The sequence below is a fragment of the Meles meles genome, chromosome 9 (assembly GCF_922984935.1).
Source record: "Meles meles chromosome 9, mMelMel3.1 paternal haplotype, whole genome shotgun sequence".
NCBI lineage: Eukaryota > Metazoa > Chordata > Mammalia > Carnivora > Mustelidae > Meles > Meles meles.
In genome coordinates this window covers 4770240-4788149 of record NC_060074.1, presented here as the reverse complement: position 1 = coordinate 4788149, position 17910 = coordinate 4770240, and the positions used below count along the sequence as shown (strand labels likewise).

Sequence of the window (17910 nt, the reverse complement as noted above, 5' to 3'; positions counted from 1 at the left end):
CACCCCCCCATGAATATTTTTATTATATTTTTCCATTATGCAAATATTGAAATTTTTGATATCATGTACACTTAATGTTATTTTAAAAACAAATTTAAATTATATTGACCCTGAGATTAATAGATGAAAAATAAAGGATGACATAAGCATAAGGGAGGTGACTTCAGCCAGTTTTAATGATGAGTGGAGTAAGTTCCTGCCAGCACTGAAACCATCGTCCTGAAAACCACCTGGACAATGCACTGGACAATACTTTCAAACCAGCCGTTTGGTCACAACACAGAGCTCTTTTTCATCTACACTTTTTATATCTCATGGTTGAAATCCAAGGGTATGATATTAAACTGTATTTTTGTGGAAAATCTAGACTGTAATGACGTTCATACATATTTACTCCTGGAAGTCCTTGGTCAGTTGAAAACCTGTGGGAGGGCCAGTGCGCGAACATGGCCATGGAGCTGGGGAACACGTGTAGGAACGCGTGCAGGAACGACTATAGGAACGTGTGCAGGAACGCGTGCAGGAACGTGTACAGGAACGACTGTAGGAACGCGTGTAGGAATGCGTGCAGGAATGACTATGGGAACGCGTGTAGGAACGAGTGCAGGAACGATTGTAGGAACGCATGTAGGAACGCTTGCAGGACCGCGTGTAGGAACGACTGTAGGAACGTGTGTAGGATCGCGTGTAGGAACGCGTGTAGGAACGACTGTAGGAACGCATGCAGGAACGCGTGTAGGAACGACTGTAGGAACGCATGCAGGAATGCATGCAGGAACGACTGTAGGAATACGTGTAGGAACACGTGCAGGAACGACTGTAGGAACGCTTGCAGGAACGCGTGTAGGAACGTGTGTAGGATCGCGTGTAGGAACGTGTGTAGGATCGTGTGTAGGATCGCGTGCAGGAGCGCGTATAGAACGACTGTAGGAACGTGTGTAGGATCGCGTGTAGGAACGCGTGTAGGAATGCATGCAGGAACGACTGCAGGAATACGTGTAGGAACACATGCAGGAACGACTGTAGGAACGCGTGCGGGAACACATGTGGCAACGGGTGTAGGAACGCATGCAGGAACGCGTGTAGGAACGCGTGTAGGAATCCTGCAGCTGCACCTAAAGGAACGTGCCTGGTCACACAGCGGGATCCTGACCAAAGGGAGAGAGCGGCAATTCGGTATATCTCCTTATTCAAATGCCGAGTTCATTGTATTGTTTTAACTTCCAACTCCTCATTCTGGGGTTTTCATGCTTTCTGCCTTCTCTGTAGTAAGCGCCCTCCAGTCCGAGCGGCCGCACTTCTTAGTAATCAGAGTCACCCTTGGTTATTGAATATGTTTTCTGGCTTAATGAGCAAGAGCACATGCTTGATGCTAATGAGGGATTTTTGCTTCAAGATACTTTTAAAAATGTATAGAAGTAAGAAGGATTGTTTGCTTTGATTATTTTAAGATGTGAATGCAGCTGCTTCAAAAAGGAAAAAATAATCCTGAGAAAAAATGCAAGCATGATACAGAACACAGAGCCCCAGTCAACCCTGCTTCAACTGTATTATCTGCGGGGAAGAGGGGCCCGGGGCCACTTGCTGACGGGGAGGGAGCCGTGTTTGCTCTCGGGGCCCAGGCGCTAACAGGTACCCACTGCCAGTAGAGCAGTCGTCTTCCATCAGCCCTGGAACCAGGCAGAGTACACGTTACTACTAAGACTCATTTCCCTTAAACTGCAGGTAAGGATGCTTACGTGACAAGGCTCTGTTTGCCCCTGTCCTAACAGCAAAGAAAGGAAACTCTCCCTACCAGGAAATCACGTCTTCCTGAGCCCCACACAGCTGCCTGGCTGCTCCTCTCATCAGTTTCCTCTTTGGAACACAACACAAATCAGGAAAAAGGCAGGAAAGGGAGAGCAGGAAGGGCACGGTGGTGACAGCTGTGCCTTAGTACCTCGCTATAATGTACCTTAAGTGGAGAGTCACTAAGTGCCACAGATTCTGGCTCTTCTTCATTTGGAGGGAACACCGCTGCCCTGGGTTTTCCTTGCTAGCCCCCAAGTGTACAGCAACAGCCTGGCTACCAGTCCCTCCGCCTGCCCTCCCCTCCCTAAAACACTCTTCCATCACGTTGACCTTCTCACCACCCTCTCCCCAGAAACCTTTCACAACTCTTCATTGTGGAGAAGATAGGAGCCACTCCTTAGAACCGAGCCATCTGCAAGCTGTCCAGAGTGCTGCCCCCCACCACTTTGGTTCAGAAGAGTTCATTCCAATCAGACTGACCTATTGGCGGCTCCCCAGCTCCTGTTGGGGTCTGCCTCCTGCCTTCCCCCACTGCATGTGCTCCATCACACGTCTGTGAACCCAGCTCACCTTCGGAGACAGTTCAGTTTCCTCGTTTACCCCTTATCTCATGAGCATTAGCCCCTGGGAGTGTCAGGAACATTGGAGCTCAGTACGTGGCACAGGGGGGCCTTCTGTTGCTTCACGTCCTTTCCCTCCCTCCCTTGGTTTCACTCGGTGGATCACTTCTGTTGACTGCTCCACAGTGATGTCTTAGTATCGGGGTGCTTACGCACCTGTCCCTGTCACCTCACACCACAGGTGCATCTCCTGTAGCATGTGGAGGAAAGCCTTTTAATACAGGCCACTGAATCATGTTAATTAAACAGGAATATTAAATTCCTTCTGACGGAATGAAGGGGACAGAGAAAAGGGTATTTTGGAGCCAAGATGTTTGGGGTTTCTCAATGGACTGTGCAAGCTATCTGCCTGAGAGAGAGCGAAGGAACTTGCTGAAAATGCTGATTTCTGAGACCTACCTGAGACCCGGTGCATCAGAATTTCTCACGTGAATGTCACATGCACTAAGTTAGAAAATCTCTTGGTCTTAGAGGGTGAGGAGTATTTTCTGAAGTTACAGCTCCCCACATCTGCATGTCAGAATCCCCTGCAGATATCTGACGACTCTAGTTAATGCCCTGCCTCACACGAGACCTCCTGAGTGGGAATCTCTGGGTTGCTGCCCAAGGTTGAGCTATTCCACAGAAGGTTTTTCTTCGCATCCAAGATTAGAAACCACTAAGCCAAAAGTTAATGATGACCAATGTTTATTGGTTAATTACAACTTCTCAGAAACTTCATTAAACAATTTATGTGCGTTATTCCAATTAATTTCCATAGTCTTGAGTCAGTATCTTCATTTTCACCGGTTCGAGGAAGTTAAGTAACTAGTTCAATGCCATACAGCTAGAACCTGATCACGCCTCAGTGAAACAGGTCTGTCTGAGACCAAATTCCAGGCTCGAGTCCCATTCCCTGTCTACCTTTATTGTATCAGACATCATTTTGATACACGGCCATCAGTCTGTCACCCAGGAATTGTCCCACTTGTTCAACAGGTGATTCTGTTTTCGAAAGTTCTGACACCACCCCAGAGAAGGGTCTCTCAGCTTAATTTCTCTTCATTCAGATCCCCATTGACGGGCTATCCGTTGCTCTAGGCTTTTTCTCAATATCCCCAAGACCTTCCATCTAATAGACCAACTTCTATCCTTTACCTCTTTATAAAGGGAGAGAGATTAATGGCAACTAAGCTTTTTCTGTGTACAAGATAGCCCACGTCCGCCTCGGAAAACCTCACTATAGTCTTTGGTAATGTGTCTGGAGAAGGGCATTATTCCTTCCTCCTAGATTTCAAAGCTAAAAGGATTGCCCTTCTCAAATTTGAAAACAAAACAAAACAAAAAAACAAGCTCACATATATTGCCTGAGTAACAATGTAGCAGACTTCATAGTCTTACCTCCTAGTCAATGCTTTTCCACACTCTGTGTAGAGGCTTTTTGTTTTCAGTGGATCTTCACATCTCTTATTTCATTTTTCCCCTCGCAAACCAGTCATACCTGAATTGTAGTTTCTGTACAGGTAAAATAATTATAATCGAGTTCCATCAAAAGGAGTTCCATGAGAGTTAATGACTAAATGGGCTTAAAGTATCACAAGAATCTTGAGTGAAGAAGACACGGTTTTCTCTGTTATTAATAGAATGCTGCTCGTGCATTACGGCTCTGACGGAGACCACAGGCAGTGGCTCTGATCTCATTCTCTGGCCGGGCCAGGAAGGGTCTGTGTCATAGCCCCAGGGACAGCCAGGCTCAAGGGACACAAACCAGTCAAGGTTCAAAACAACCCAGAAAGCCGTCTTCACTGCAGTACAATTGGGTATTTTAAAACTGATTAGCGATCTTGTACGGACGAAATTTGGAATGGGCAAGTCAAGGACCAAGTGATGGCATATTTCATAGATGAAACGAAATCTGGTGAAATTCGAGGGCAGCCACCAGCCAGACACATGAATAAGTGATTGCTACCTGGCAGCTTTGGCGTCCTCACACTCTGGAGGATAAGGAGGCATTCCCAAATGTGAGGGGAAACTTTCCTTAACCCACTGCAGAACGTCTGCGGAGGAGCCATTTCAGGAGAGGCAGGGAGCTGAATGAATGTCAAGCCCCCCAGAAGGTTCATGAGATGATTATGAATGCCTGTGGGCTACCACAGACACCACCTTCTCCTTCCCGTAATTTCAGTTCTTTATCCGTCAAGTGGTCTTTCCAAATCACCAGATGCTCCGCTTCTCTCTTACAGTTCAGAGAACTAAGGTTTTCCGTCAATGTTAATGTTTTTTGAAGGATTTCAGAGGGTAGTATTTCCACATACAGACCCTAAAATTATTATTTTCAAGTAGGGCTGATTCTTTTCTTTGTAGCCTAGAAGAAAAGAGATCTATGTAATCACAGTGTCAAAATGTCAAAAGACTGAGATAGGTTGGAAAAAAGAAAGGAAAGAAAACACACACACACACACACACACACACACACACACACACACACACACACCCTTAAAGGCATCCATGCAGTCCTCAGCCTTACAAATCCTTGGCTCACAGAAAATACTCGTGACATGCTGTAATTAACTAGTTACTCCTCTCGGAATGAATAATAATGCAATTATTTGCCAAAAGCAGTGAAGAAGATAGTTTCTGTTTTTAAAAATATCTGCCTTTCATTTCTGTAAAAAGAAAACCCCGGATTCATTTACATAAGCTGCGACAGTGCGGAGTGACCTGCAATTTCACTGTTACACTGTATGATAATTCCGTCACCTTTTTATCGGAGCCTTATATTTTTCTGCGGTTTGAAACAGCCATAAACTGACAAGTCACTACCATGTTTAAATTATATTGGTTCTTAAAACCTGTACCTGAATACTGCAAAATACAAGCAGTGACCTGCATGGTGAAACCTGTCCTTTTCACAACTGTACTCTGATGTCACTGAGTCCCTAAGGGCTAGTGCCCTGTCTCCATTGTGGGACACAAATTCATGGAGGCAGGTGGCCTCTTTCAAGTTCGAAGTAGCACAGCCTTAGGTGAGAGTGTGTTTGAGCAGATCCCTGGATCTTCCTCCTGTGTGCCCATGTCTAGACGGTAACTATCCTCTTTCACTTCATCCACGTCCATCCTGCCATTCAACAATCATCTACTGATGACTTGCTGTGATGCCCTCTACCAGGTTCCAGAAATTCAAAGGTAAAAAAGACATACTGCCTTTAAGAAGGTTGCAGAAAGGGAAGGCATGAACTGTAAACAGGCATGTTAAGAACGCAGCAAATGCCCCCACAGAACCCATTCTCCGCACACACGTACGCAAATTCATATGCTCATATCAACATGAAAATCTCTCTGCCCCATGAATCCGAACTTTAGAAAATTCCAGGCTCTTTGAAAGTTTTGAAAGAGCTACTTGGAAAAGATTTGGTGCTAAAACTTTGAGTTAGTTGGAACGTTCGTTTGTGTGTCTGTGTGTGTGTCTGTCTAAATGTATGTTTTTATAAAAAGTAGAAACAACTTTATATCGAATTTTGTTAAGGATAAAATAGTGTAAACTATTGATGTCTTAAGTAGTCAGATTCACTTAATTCATCTCATTTGTTACTCATTCTAAGAATCGGGTTCTAGTTCAGAATGCTTTCAAACCAATATCCGCTAACACATCCCTGTGATACTACAAAGTCGGGATCATCTGTTTGGGAAGACAGAGACTAGGACGCACTGAGAGTCATAAAACCACTATAAAAAGATTCATTAAACCACTATAAGTTTTCCAAGAGTAGACATAGCCTTTTTTTTTTTTCAAGTCCTATTCACCCAAGGTATTCCTTTAATTAGTTAATATGGGGAATTCGGGTTTGCCTTCTTTTTCATTGTACTGAACAGTGTGTGGAACAGTGTTGGTTCTGGCATCAAACTGCCTGTCTTGGAAATTACGTTCTTCCCCATAAAAGCTATTTGACGTCTCCAAGCTTCAGTTTTCTCATCTGTAAGCTGAAGATAGCAATAGTAGCTACCTCAGAGAGATAGAAGGATGAAAGGAGTAACGGAGCCCAGAAACCTGCTTGTAAATCGGTATATTTAAAACTTTTCCAGGAAACTCTAATACACAGCCTACGGTGAGAGGAAAGGGGTTATGTGTTACTTTAACACGTCCGCGGGTGGTCCTTGTTCCACAATTTACTAGCTTCCTGACCTTATAATTGCGCTATCATTGGTCTATAAAATGGCTGTTGTGAAGATTAAATAAAGCAATGCACGTTAAGAACCCAGCATGTAGTAAGCTCGTTGTTACTGTAAACATCATATTACATGCCCCGCTCTGAGTAAGATCTACAGAAGTAAAATGTGAGCGAAGCGTATAATCTATTTAGAAAAATAGTGTAAATATTAATAGAAATTTAAAATACAAGTTTTTATTTTAAGGCAATAACATATTTACACACATATAAAAATATTCTGAGCGACAAAGTAGACTGTAAAATACAGAGAATTAGAAGAACGTAGGAAAAGTCATATAAAGTTTGCTAGAAATGTCTAATTCTTCTGATTCAGGCAACCTAATTCTCATTGACTCACTAACTTTTTATGTATATTATAGAAAAATATTGAAGTCGCGAGTGGTAATCAACTTGTGTTTATTACTTAAAGCTCGAATTAGCAAAAACAGTATGTATCTGGGGAAGGGGTCCATGGGACAGGTTTCAAGGTGCTCACACTCTAACATTTTATGCAAAAAAGTTGTTTTGTGTGAGTATGAGTATTTCTGAAGATCTTTCACTTGATTCTCAAACTGTTTTATGCCGCCCCCCACCAAAGTTAAGGACCTCCAAAGATTCCCGCTTAGCAGGTCACGCGCATCCCCATGTAGCTGCGAGAGAGAACTCCTGATTGAGCTCCAAGCAATCTCCCGGCTTGTTTTCTTGCCAACGTCCTCTGTTTCATTCTCCTCACGTGCTCGCCGTTCAGATACCCTGAGCATAGAAGTTAACACAGTGAGATCCCATTTGAGAAAGCGTAAAGCAGACTTTCAGGGCGACCTCAGCCTGTTCGAACTGTGCCGACATCAGCACGGCGGTTTACCCAATGTTTTTTATTTTTTTTTAAGATTTTATTTATTTATTTGACAGACAGAGATCACAAGGAGGCAGAGAGGCAGGCAGAGAGAGAGGAAGGGAAGCAGGCTCCCCGCTGAGCAGAGAGCCCTATGCAGGGCTGGATCCCAGGACCCTGAGATCATGACCTGAGCCAAAGGCAGAGGCTTAACCCACTGAGCCACCCAGGTGCCCCTACCTACATGTTTTTAAAGTTCCAATGGCAGAGATTTACTGATGATTATTTTCTGCATTTTCCCTTTTTCTTATTTTTTAAATCCTTTTATCAGTCTTTTGAATCATGCTCCGCGAGTTCTGTGCTTCTTCTCAGCTCAGGTAGAAGAGTGGAGGAGATTCCCTGAAAAGATGCAGTTCAGTTTCGCCGACGTGTGTGTTGGCAACCTGGCAGTCCTCCCACTTTCTCTTTTCTGTATAACGTGATAACAACAAACTGACGCTACTTTTTTTTTTTTTATCGATCGAGGTGAATTGCTATATGACATTATATAAGTTTCAGGTAAATGACCTTGTAAGGTGGTATCTGCACACACTTCAACATGAGCGCCAGCTTACGTCTAGTTACTGTCCATCACCATATAATTGACCCCCTTCACCATTTTTACCTTCTGTCTTCCTTTAGGTGTGTGTGCAACATCGACTGTTCCCAAACCCACTTCAATCCCCTCTGTGCTTCTGATGGGAAGTCTTATGATAACGCGTGTCAGATCAAAGAAGCATCGTGTCAGAAACAGGAGAAAATTGAAGTCATGTCGTTGGGTCGATGTCAAGGTAATGTTTGTACCAAAACTCATTTCAAAGAATGTTTTTAGTCTTAGTGTAGAAATGAAAAGAGAAAAGAACTCCTTCTTAGGCGAGCTATTTCCTTTCCGGAAGACAATTCTGATTTATAATTGGTAGGAGAGTCTACTGTAGCATTCGCGGTGAGTATAGGAGTTTGAGAGCCTATCCGCAGCAGCCCGTATCTTTTTCTAGATAATGGGACTGTGTCTTCACAACGCCGTAAACACAGAAGCCAATAATCAGCCGACATTCTCCCTGCATGGGGGGGACAAAGGTCAAAGTCATCTTCAGCAAAGAATGTGAGGTTTTATTAGAAAACCTTGAAATTAAAAACAAATCACACCATTTTTATGTACTCAATCAATAGACATATTTCAAGTACATTTTTTAAAGCAGGATGTATAAGAATGTTCTATTTTGTTTCTTATTAAGAAACAAACATTTCCTTGGTTTTTGACTTGTTATTCCTTTATGCATCTATCTCCACTATAATTGTGAAACTTCTCTTTGTCCCAAACTCTAGAAAACTAATATCATTCTATTATTTGCTCTCAAGCAAAGTGATGTAAATCTGTCTTTGCATAAAGGTAGCTTAGAGCTATGGTGGTAGAATTTCCTTAGTGACAGTGAAGGTACAACTGGTGGAAAAATATAAATTTGACATTAGATGTTTAAAAAGCAATCAATATTAATTGTTAATTTTTTTTAACACAGATAACACAACCACAACAACTAAATCTGAGGATGGGCATTATGCAAGAACAGATTATGCAGGTACATTACAAATTTTCTACTACAGAATATGAGCGCTTCTATAAAAAAGAGTCTGGGGGGAAATCACCTTTTTTTTTTTTTAACCATTAATCCTTAGTTGAATCTTGCAAGACATCTGATATGTACTAATCTTCTCTTGTTTGGCTCAAACTTTCAATAAGCAATAGTGAATTTATGTTGTAGCAAATAAAATGCATTTTTTTTCTTGCCAGAGTTAAAGCACTTGTCAAAAATGTCACTAAGATATAACTAACTTGTTTTGACAGTGCAAATGGTACAAATGACAAAACGTTTATCAAATTAATGGGCATCAGTGGAAACTAATGCAGTTCTTGGCAGTATATTTTAATGAATGCAAACATTCTTGTTTGAATTTCCATTAAAGTCAACAATAAAAAAGTTTGTTAGTCTCTAAAATAGCTAGAAAGGACAGCTATAAATAATACAGGCTATCTCTTCAAATACAAAGTTTAAAAGTTAAATGCAAAGTTTAAAAGTTATGTGTAACTTATTTTTAAAATAATAATTTATTTTAAAAGTACAATGTAGCTTCTGAATATGCAGAATTACCAAGCATTTATATAAAATGTAAATTTTATTTAGCAGTTGTAGAATATTATTTTGAGAACTATTCTATCCAATATAATTTTTCCAGGGTGAGAAATAACTTATGAGTATGCAAATAGGATTTAACAAATTATTAAATTTTATAAAAACAGGATTAAAAATATAAAAGTCAAATTATTGATATGTAGAGTTTTGTTTTTTGAAGAGCTTTTCACTTAAATATTAAACAGTAATAACTAGATTTTGGCCAATAGTCAACCAAGAAATGCTTCTTATCTTTCAAAATATTGTATTATCATTCATTTTTTCTGAAATTGTATTTTAATAATATTTCTGAATTATTTTTATATACAAAATTAATCTCAATGAAATTGAGAAAAGTTAATCAGATGTTGTACTATGGATACCTCACACCTCTCAGAATTTGGAAATAACAAAAAAGATTTTTTTTTTAATTCTTCATTTTTATCTTAATGGTTTTCAACATGTAAATAAAACTTTTCATGTGCTAGAAGCCTGGAATTTTCCTGGACAATGATACATGGAAAAACTTTAATTCTACTATGATAGAGCTGTTCCCAAATGCCCAGAAGGGATCGAAGCAGGTATTTCTTGAAAAGAACAGTCCATGGTCAATAAGTTTGGGAAAACCCAGATAAACAATGACTTTCTCACCCAGGACACCTCACAGCTCTTGTGTGCACTGTAAAATTTCTAAGAGATACACACATTTTATTTATTTATTTTTTAGTTTTTGTTTTAATATATACAAAATACACACAAATCGAGGCTGGGTAGATAATGAAGCAAATGTACTCACCACTCAAATGCAGTAACATCAACCCATGCCTAATCCCGCCCCATCTCCTACTGCATCCTCTTTCAGCATTTTCAAAACACGTGGAAAGAAATCCCAGAAATTGCATAATTTTATTCATAAATACTTTAGCCTGCAATTCTAAAAGATCAACATTTTTTAAATAATGTTATTATCACACCTAAAATAATTATTAATATTTTCGTAGAGTGAATAGTTTTTATCAAACCTATTTGAAAAATAACCCATGTTTTTGCGGCACTTTTGAGTACTGGTATTCCCAAGAATGCACTTTGGAATATGCTGATTCACAGGAAAGTATTAAAAGTGATAAAAATAATGAAAAATCAAGGTCTGAGACTAATATCATACATTTTAAATGTTAAATGAATAAAATTTAAATTCTGCATTTTGTTATAAACAATAGCTTTATCTCAAAGGTATTGTAAGCCACTACCTGGCATATTTAATTTTACTGTCACCTAAAGTATTTGAAGATTCCATAAAGATTTCACTTTCATATAAAAAGTTACTAACTGTGCTTAAAATATCTTTATACTTGTTTTGCAAACTAATTCACTTGGAAATAAATCTTCAGAAATGAACATTATGTGAATAACTTCGTTATTGAAACATGAGTCATTGGACTCCTAGGAAAATCAAGTTTCTCCCTGAAACAAAGACCTTGTCAAGTTGATTAGCATCAATATGCAAATATATGTGAGTTTATAAAATTGTGCATTACATACCATATTGGAGTTTAACACTCTGGCCTTGTCATTCATGTTACCTATTTAGAGAATACCCATTTTCAAAGAGATTAGGAGTTAAATTTTTCTCCTAAAAAAATTCGCATTTGAATTTGGTTTCAAACAGATAATTTTTTTTAATTTTATTTTCTTTTTTTTTTTCAGTGTTCCAAAATTGACTGTTTATGCGCCATATCCAGTGCTCCATGCAATACGTGCCCTCCATAATACCCACCACTAGGCTCACCCAACACCCCACCCCCCTCCTCTAAAACCCTCAGATGGTTTCTCAGAGTCCACAGTCTCTCATGGTTCATCTCCCCCTCCGATTTCCCCCAACTCAATTCTCCTCTCCATCTACCCATGTCCTCCATGTTATTCCTTATGCTCCACAAGTAAGTGAAACCATATGATAATGGACTCTCTCTGCTTGACTTCTTTCACTCAGCATAATCTCCTCCAGTCCCGTCCATGTTGATACAAAAGTTGGGTATTCATCCTTTCTGATAGAGGCATAATACTCCATTGTATATATGGACCACATCTTCTTTATCCATTTGTCTGTTGAAGGGCATCTTGGTTCTTTCCACAGTTTGGCAACTGTGGCCATTGTTGCTCTGAACATTGGGGTACAGATGGCCCTTCTTTTCACTACATCTGTATCTTTAGGGTAAATACCCAGTAGTGTGGGTCATAGGTAGCTCTATTTTTAATTTTTTTATTTAGAAATAAGAAATAAGAAAATAAAATTTTCTTTTATTTATTTGACAGACAGAGATCACAAGTAGGCAGAGAGGCAGGCAAGGGGTTGGGGGAAGCAGGCTCCCTGCTGAGCAGAGAGCCCCATGCGGGTCTTGATTCGGGGCTTGATGCAGGGCTCGATCCCAGGACCCTGAGATCATGACCTGAGCTGAAGGCATAGGCTTTAACCCACAAAGCCATCCAGGTGCCCCTATTTTTAATTTCTTAAGGGATCTCCACAATTTTTTCCAAAGTGGCTGCACCAACTTGCATTTCCACCAACAGTGTAAAAGGGTTCCCCTTTCTCCACATCCTCTCCAAGACGTGTTAGTTTATTGTCTTGTTGATTTTGGCTATTCTAACTGGTGTAAGGTGGTATCTCAATGTGGTTTTGATTTGAATCTCCCTGATGGCTAATGATGATGAACATTTTTTCATGTGTCTGATAGCCATTTGTATGTCTTCTTTGGAGAAGTGTCTGTTTATGTCTTCTGCCCATTTTTTGATGTGATTATCTGTTTTTTGAGTGTTCAGTTTGAGGAGGTCTTTATAGATCTTGGAAATCAGCCCTTTGTCTATACTGTCATTTGCAAATATCTTCTCCCACTCCATGGGTTTCCTCTTTGTTTCATTGACGGTTTCCTTTGCTGTGCAGAAGCTTTTGATCTTGATGAAGTCAATGAAGTTCATTTTCACTTTTGTTTCCTTTGTCTTTGGAGACATATCTTGAAAGAATTTGTTGTGGCCTATGTCTAAGAGGTTACTGCCTTTGTTCTCCTCTAGGATTTTGATAGATTCCTGCTTCATGTTGATGTCTTTGATCCATTTCAAGTTTATCTTTGTGTACGGTGTAAGAGAATGGTCAAGTTTCTTTCTTCTATGTAAAGCTGTCCAATTTTCCCAGCACCATTTACTGAAGAGACTGTTTTTTTTTTTCCACTGGATGTTTTTTCCTGCTTTGTCAAAGATTATTTGACCACAGAGTTGAGGGTCCATATCTGGGCTTTCTACTCTGTTCCACTGGTCTATGTGTCTGTTTTTATGCCAGTACCATGCTGTCTTGGTGATCATAGCTTTGTAGTAAAAGTTGAAATCAGGCAATGTGATGACCCCAAGTTTTGTTTTTCTTTTTCAACATTTCCTTTAGCAATTCAGGGTCTCTTCTGGTTCTGTACAAATTTTAGGATTGTTTGTTCCAGCTTCTTGAAAAATGCCAGTGGAAATTTGATTGAGATAGCACTGGAAGTATAAATGGCTCTGGGCAGTATAGACATTTTAACAATGTTTATTCTTCCTATCCAAGAGCATGGAATGCTCTTCCATCTTTTTGTGTCTTCTTCAATTTCTTTCATGAGTGTTCTGTAGTTCCTCGAGTACAGATCCTTTACCTCTTTGGCTAGATTTATTCCCAGGTATCTTATGGTTCTTAGTGCTATAATAAATGAAATTGATTCTCTCATTTCCTTCTATATTTTCATTGTTAGTGTACAAGAAAGCAACTGATTTCTGTACATTGATTTTGTATCCTGCCACATTACTGAATTGCTGTATGAGTTCTAGTAGTTTGAGGGGGGAGTCTTTTGGGTTTTCCATATAAAGTATCATGTCATCCATGAAGAGAGAGAGTTTGACTTCTTCTTTGCCAATTTGAATACCTTTTATTTCTTTTTGTTTTCTGATTGCTTTTGCTAGCACTTCTAGTCCTATGCTGAACAACAGTGGTGAGAATGAACATCCTTGTCGTGTTCCTGATCTCAAAGGGAAGGCTGTCAGCTTTTCCCCATTGAAGATGATATTCTCTGTGAGTTTTTCATAGATGGATTTTATGAAGTTGAGGAATGTTCCCTCTATCCCTATACTGTGAATTGTTTTAATCAGGAACGGATGCTGGATTTTGTCAAATGCTTTTTCTGCATCAATTGAGAGGGCCATGTGGTTCTTCTCTGTTCTCTTATTGATTTGTTCTATCACATTGATTGATTTGCAAATGTTGAACCACACTTGCATCCCATGGATAAATCCCACCTTGTAATGGTAGATAATGTTTTTAAGGTACTGTTGGATCCTGTTAGCTGGGATCTTGTTGAGAATCTTGGCATCCATGTTCATCAGCGATATTGGTCTGAAATTTTCCTTTTTAATGGGGTCTTTGCCTGGTTTGGGGATCAGGGTAATGCTGGCTTCATAAAAAGAGTCTGGAAGTTTTCCTTCTCTTTCTATTTTTTGAAACAGCTTCAGGAGAATAGGTATTATTTCTTCTTTGAATGTTTGGTAGAATTCTCCAGGGAATCCATCAGGTCCTGGCTTTTATTTTTTTGGAAAGTTTTTGATCACTGCTTCAATCTCATTACTAGATATTGGTCTATTCAGGTTGCCAATTTCTTCCTGATTCAGTTTTGGAAGCTTACAGGTTTCCAGGAATGCATCCATTTCATCTAGGGTGCTTAACTTATTGATATATAACTGTTGATAATAATTTCTGAGGATTGTATCTATTTCCTTGGTGTTAGTCATGAGATCTCCCTTTTTATTCATAATTTTATTAATTTGGGTCCTCTCTCTTTTTTGGTTTAGTTTGTCCAGTGGTTTATTGATCTTATTGATTCTTTCAAGAAACTAGCTTCTAGTTTTGTTGATGCATTCTACTATATCTCCAGTTTCTATCTCATTGAACTCTGCTCTAATCTTGATTATTTCCCTTCTTGTGTGTGGGGTTGGCTCAATTTGCTGTTGATTCTCCAGTTCTTCAAGGTATAAAGAGAGCTGGTGTATTCTGGATTTTTCAGTTTTTTTGAGGGATGCTTGGATGGCTATGTATATCCCCCTTAGTACCACCTTTGCCGTATCCCATGGGTTTTGGACCAAAGTGTTTTCAAACTCATTGGTTTCCATGAATTGTGTAAGTTCTTCTTTGATTTCCCGGTTGACCCAAACATTCTTAAGCAGGGTGGTCTTTAGCTTCCAGGTGTTTGAATTCCTTCCAGACTTTTTCTTGTGGTTGAGTTCCAGTTGCAAAGCATTGTGGTCTGAGAATATGCAGGGAATAATCTCAACCTTTTCTTATGGGTTGAGCCCTGATTTGTGACCCAGTGTGTGGTCTATTCTGGAGAAAGTTCCATGTGTGCTTCAGAAGAATGAGTACTCTGTTGTTGTTTTAGGGTGGAATGTATGATATATATCTACAAAGTCCATCTGGCCCAATGTGTCATTCAGTGCTCTTGTTTCTTTATTGATTTTCTGCTTGGATGATCTGTCTGTTACTGAGAGTGGGGTCAAACATAATTTTTGACTTTCAGTGTCGATTCTTTTAGTTGGCATCATTTCCTATCTTATCCCATTATTGAACCTGAGAAGGAAAAAGAATATATTTTTAAATCTGTGCAAATGGAAACTCTTCAGACCCTTGGTGTTGTCCAAGGTCTGCTTGTTTGACATCGTATTTATCTAGTAAATTCCATAGAAAAACTTTTAAGATAAAAGTAAAGTTTAAAAATACGTGTTTCTTTGAAATCCAAATTTAAGACAGGAACAAAGATAATGTCAATCAAAGCGTGCAGTTCCTAATTAAGCACTGATTACCTACTTTAAAACTTCCACGGAAGTTAATTTAGATGCCTTTTCCTTCATTCTAATTTTATTAAAACACAACGTATACCCCTCGTTAGACAATATTTAAATAATAGCCACGTCCCTCAACATTTCCAGGCTTTCAGTAGTATTTGCATTTTCATACATTTTGGAATACAAACATTGGAATATAAAAGGATCCAAATGGAGCCTCAGTATGTCACTCTCCTCTTAATTTCTGTTTCAAATCTCCCCAAGGAGGGAAAACAGAAACTGTGTGACTCACATTCCTAGAAGTTTGCTATCTGCTCACAAGCTCATTTAATGTCACAGCCACTTCCCTTGTTAGACAAACATCGATGGACCTTCCCACTGGAGGGAAGTACCGATCTTAACGCACTCTCATTTTTTCTTAGATGTTGTTAATAGGAGAGGTTAAAAACCTTTCAGCAACACCCCTATTTTTCCCGTTTGAGCCTACCTTATCGCTGTTAGTACCAAAACCACACATTAATGATTACAAAAATGAAAAATAATTTAGAGAGCCTAAATCTAAAAACAACTATGGTATGTCTCATATTTAATGTCATTTACAAAATAGAGACTTCAATAAGGACGAACAAGGGCCAATTCACAAAAAACAAACAAACAAACAAACAAAAAACTAAACAAGTACAAAGAGAGCCTTGCCTCCAACAAGACTAAGGAGAGGTAAACCAAACTTGTGCTGAGCTATGAGTTCCAAGATACACCTGAAATGGACTCTAGGAAACCAAAGAACTTGCGAAGTCATCGCAGCCAGCATTACTTTCTGGTTGTACTTGACTTGGGTCTCTATTCTGCCCTCTCTTGTTTAATGAGACCCGAGGCATTAGTGAGTCCTGAATCAGGAGCTTTGATCTGTTTCAAGGCAGAGTGACAGGATCTCTGTCTGATAAGCTAAACAGGCTACTTAATGTCATTCTCCCTTCATCCATCTAAGACTTGGGCTTCCATTTAGGTCTTTCTCTTTACTTGCAGAAAGGCTCAGGGAATAAAATTTTATAAAGCCACAGAGCTGAAGCTTTAGGGATTTCTATTGTTTCAAAATGCTAATATTAAACTTTCCTTCTGGAAGTTTTTATAAATAGAATATTTTATAAATAGCAAATGTTTTACACCTCTTTGAAATCTGCAACATTTTCTTTTTTTAAAAAAAATCCCCTCGTGTCTTGGAATGAAAAAGTGAAATTCAGCCATTTTGTTTTTCTTCATCTGGTATGTGTGTTTTCTGACTGTTTTGCTTTTCTGTCTAAAAATCTGATCATGCTTCAGAAAAAGTAGCTGCGTATTTTTCCAGTGAAAATGTACTTAATTTTATATATTGTTCAATGTAAAAAATAGACACATACACATAAACACACACACGAAAAGCAAAATAAACCACAAACTTAAACGGTTTTGTCTTTTATCATCTAGAAAATAAAATGAATTTTCTTTTATGACATTTTGTACCAGTTTCCAAAAGGATTTGTAGTGGTTTGTGATTAAAATATATTCAATGAGCTCATTTAAAGAAAAAGTGAAAATGTAAAGCAGAATTGTAGAGGAAGATGATTATATCACCAACATTTGCAGCATTTAGCCCTGAGCTTCCTTGTAACCAACGTGAAAAGAGAAAATATGATTTAATCAGGTCATGCAGCCAATATTTAGAGTCCCTGCTACATGCACTCCACTGGGCTTTACAAAGGTGATCTCCTCATTCCGAGGCTCTGCAAAAGGGAACTTGGGTTTCCATTGCCTGACAGAAAGATGAATAAATAATTCCTCCAGAAACCAGACACATAGTTTCTCTAATGCGAAGTTCTTAAAAGAAATATTTGGCATAGATCTCCTTATCGCTGGAAAATATAGAATGGGTAATATCTTCCTTCAGTAGTGATTTTTATAAAATACACCAAAGCTTTTCACATGGCTGGGATTTTTTACAGCAACTTTTTGTGAGATTCTAGAGCATCACACTGGAATATGTGTAAGTCCACAATGGTCTTTCTGTGGCAGATTATATAACATATTTTTGTGTATTTCCACATTGGAAAAAAAATAACACAAAGTACTAAGGGCAATGGCTTCAAGAGGGAGTGTGTTCAGCTGATTTTCTTCATGCATCTACAAGTCTAACAGGGACTGGATTTGCAGAACAGTCAGAAAGCCTGAACAAAGATAAAAAATACGTTAAATTATAGTATGCATATGCGGAAAAGAAATTTCCCCTGCGTTTATCAACAGTGAACAAGGAAAGGTAGCCTTGGCCATCTCCACAGCCTTGGAAGGGAGCCAGGCCTCCCCACTCTGAGTGAAGGTGCAGGCGTGGACTCTGTCTTTCTACCGTGCACTGCACTGTGGCCCTTCACTGTTTCTCTTCACGTTGAGGGAGCCTT

General features: G+C 39.3%; 1 protein-coding gene across 1 annotated transcript in view; it reads left to right on the top strand.

The window, feature by feature from the left end:
- TMEFF2 (transmembrane protein with EGF like and two follistatin like domains 2) overlaps positions 1-17910 on the top strand; it is a 226160-nt gene that overhangs the window by 169268 nt on the left and 38982 nt on the right. Inside the window, exons 6-7 of the mRNA XM_046019892.1 lie at positions 8112-8260; positions 8987-9046. Coding sequence (XP_045875848.1) covers positions 8112-8260; positions 8987-9046 — 209 coding nt within the window. The remainder of the gene's footprint in view (positions 1-8111; positions 8261-8986; positions 9047-17910) is intronic.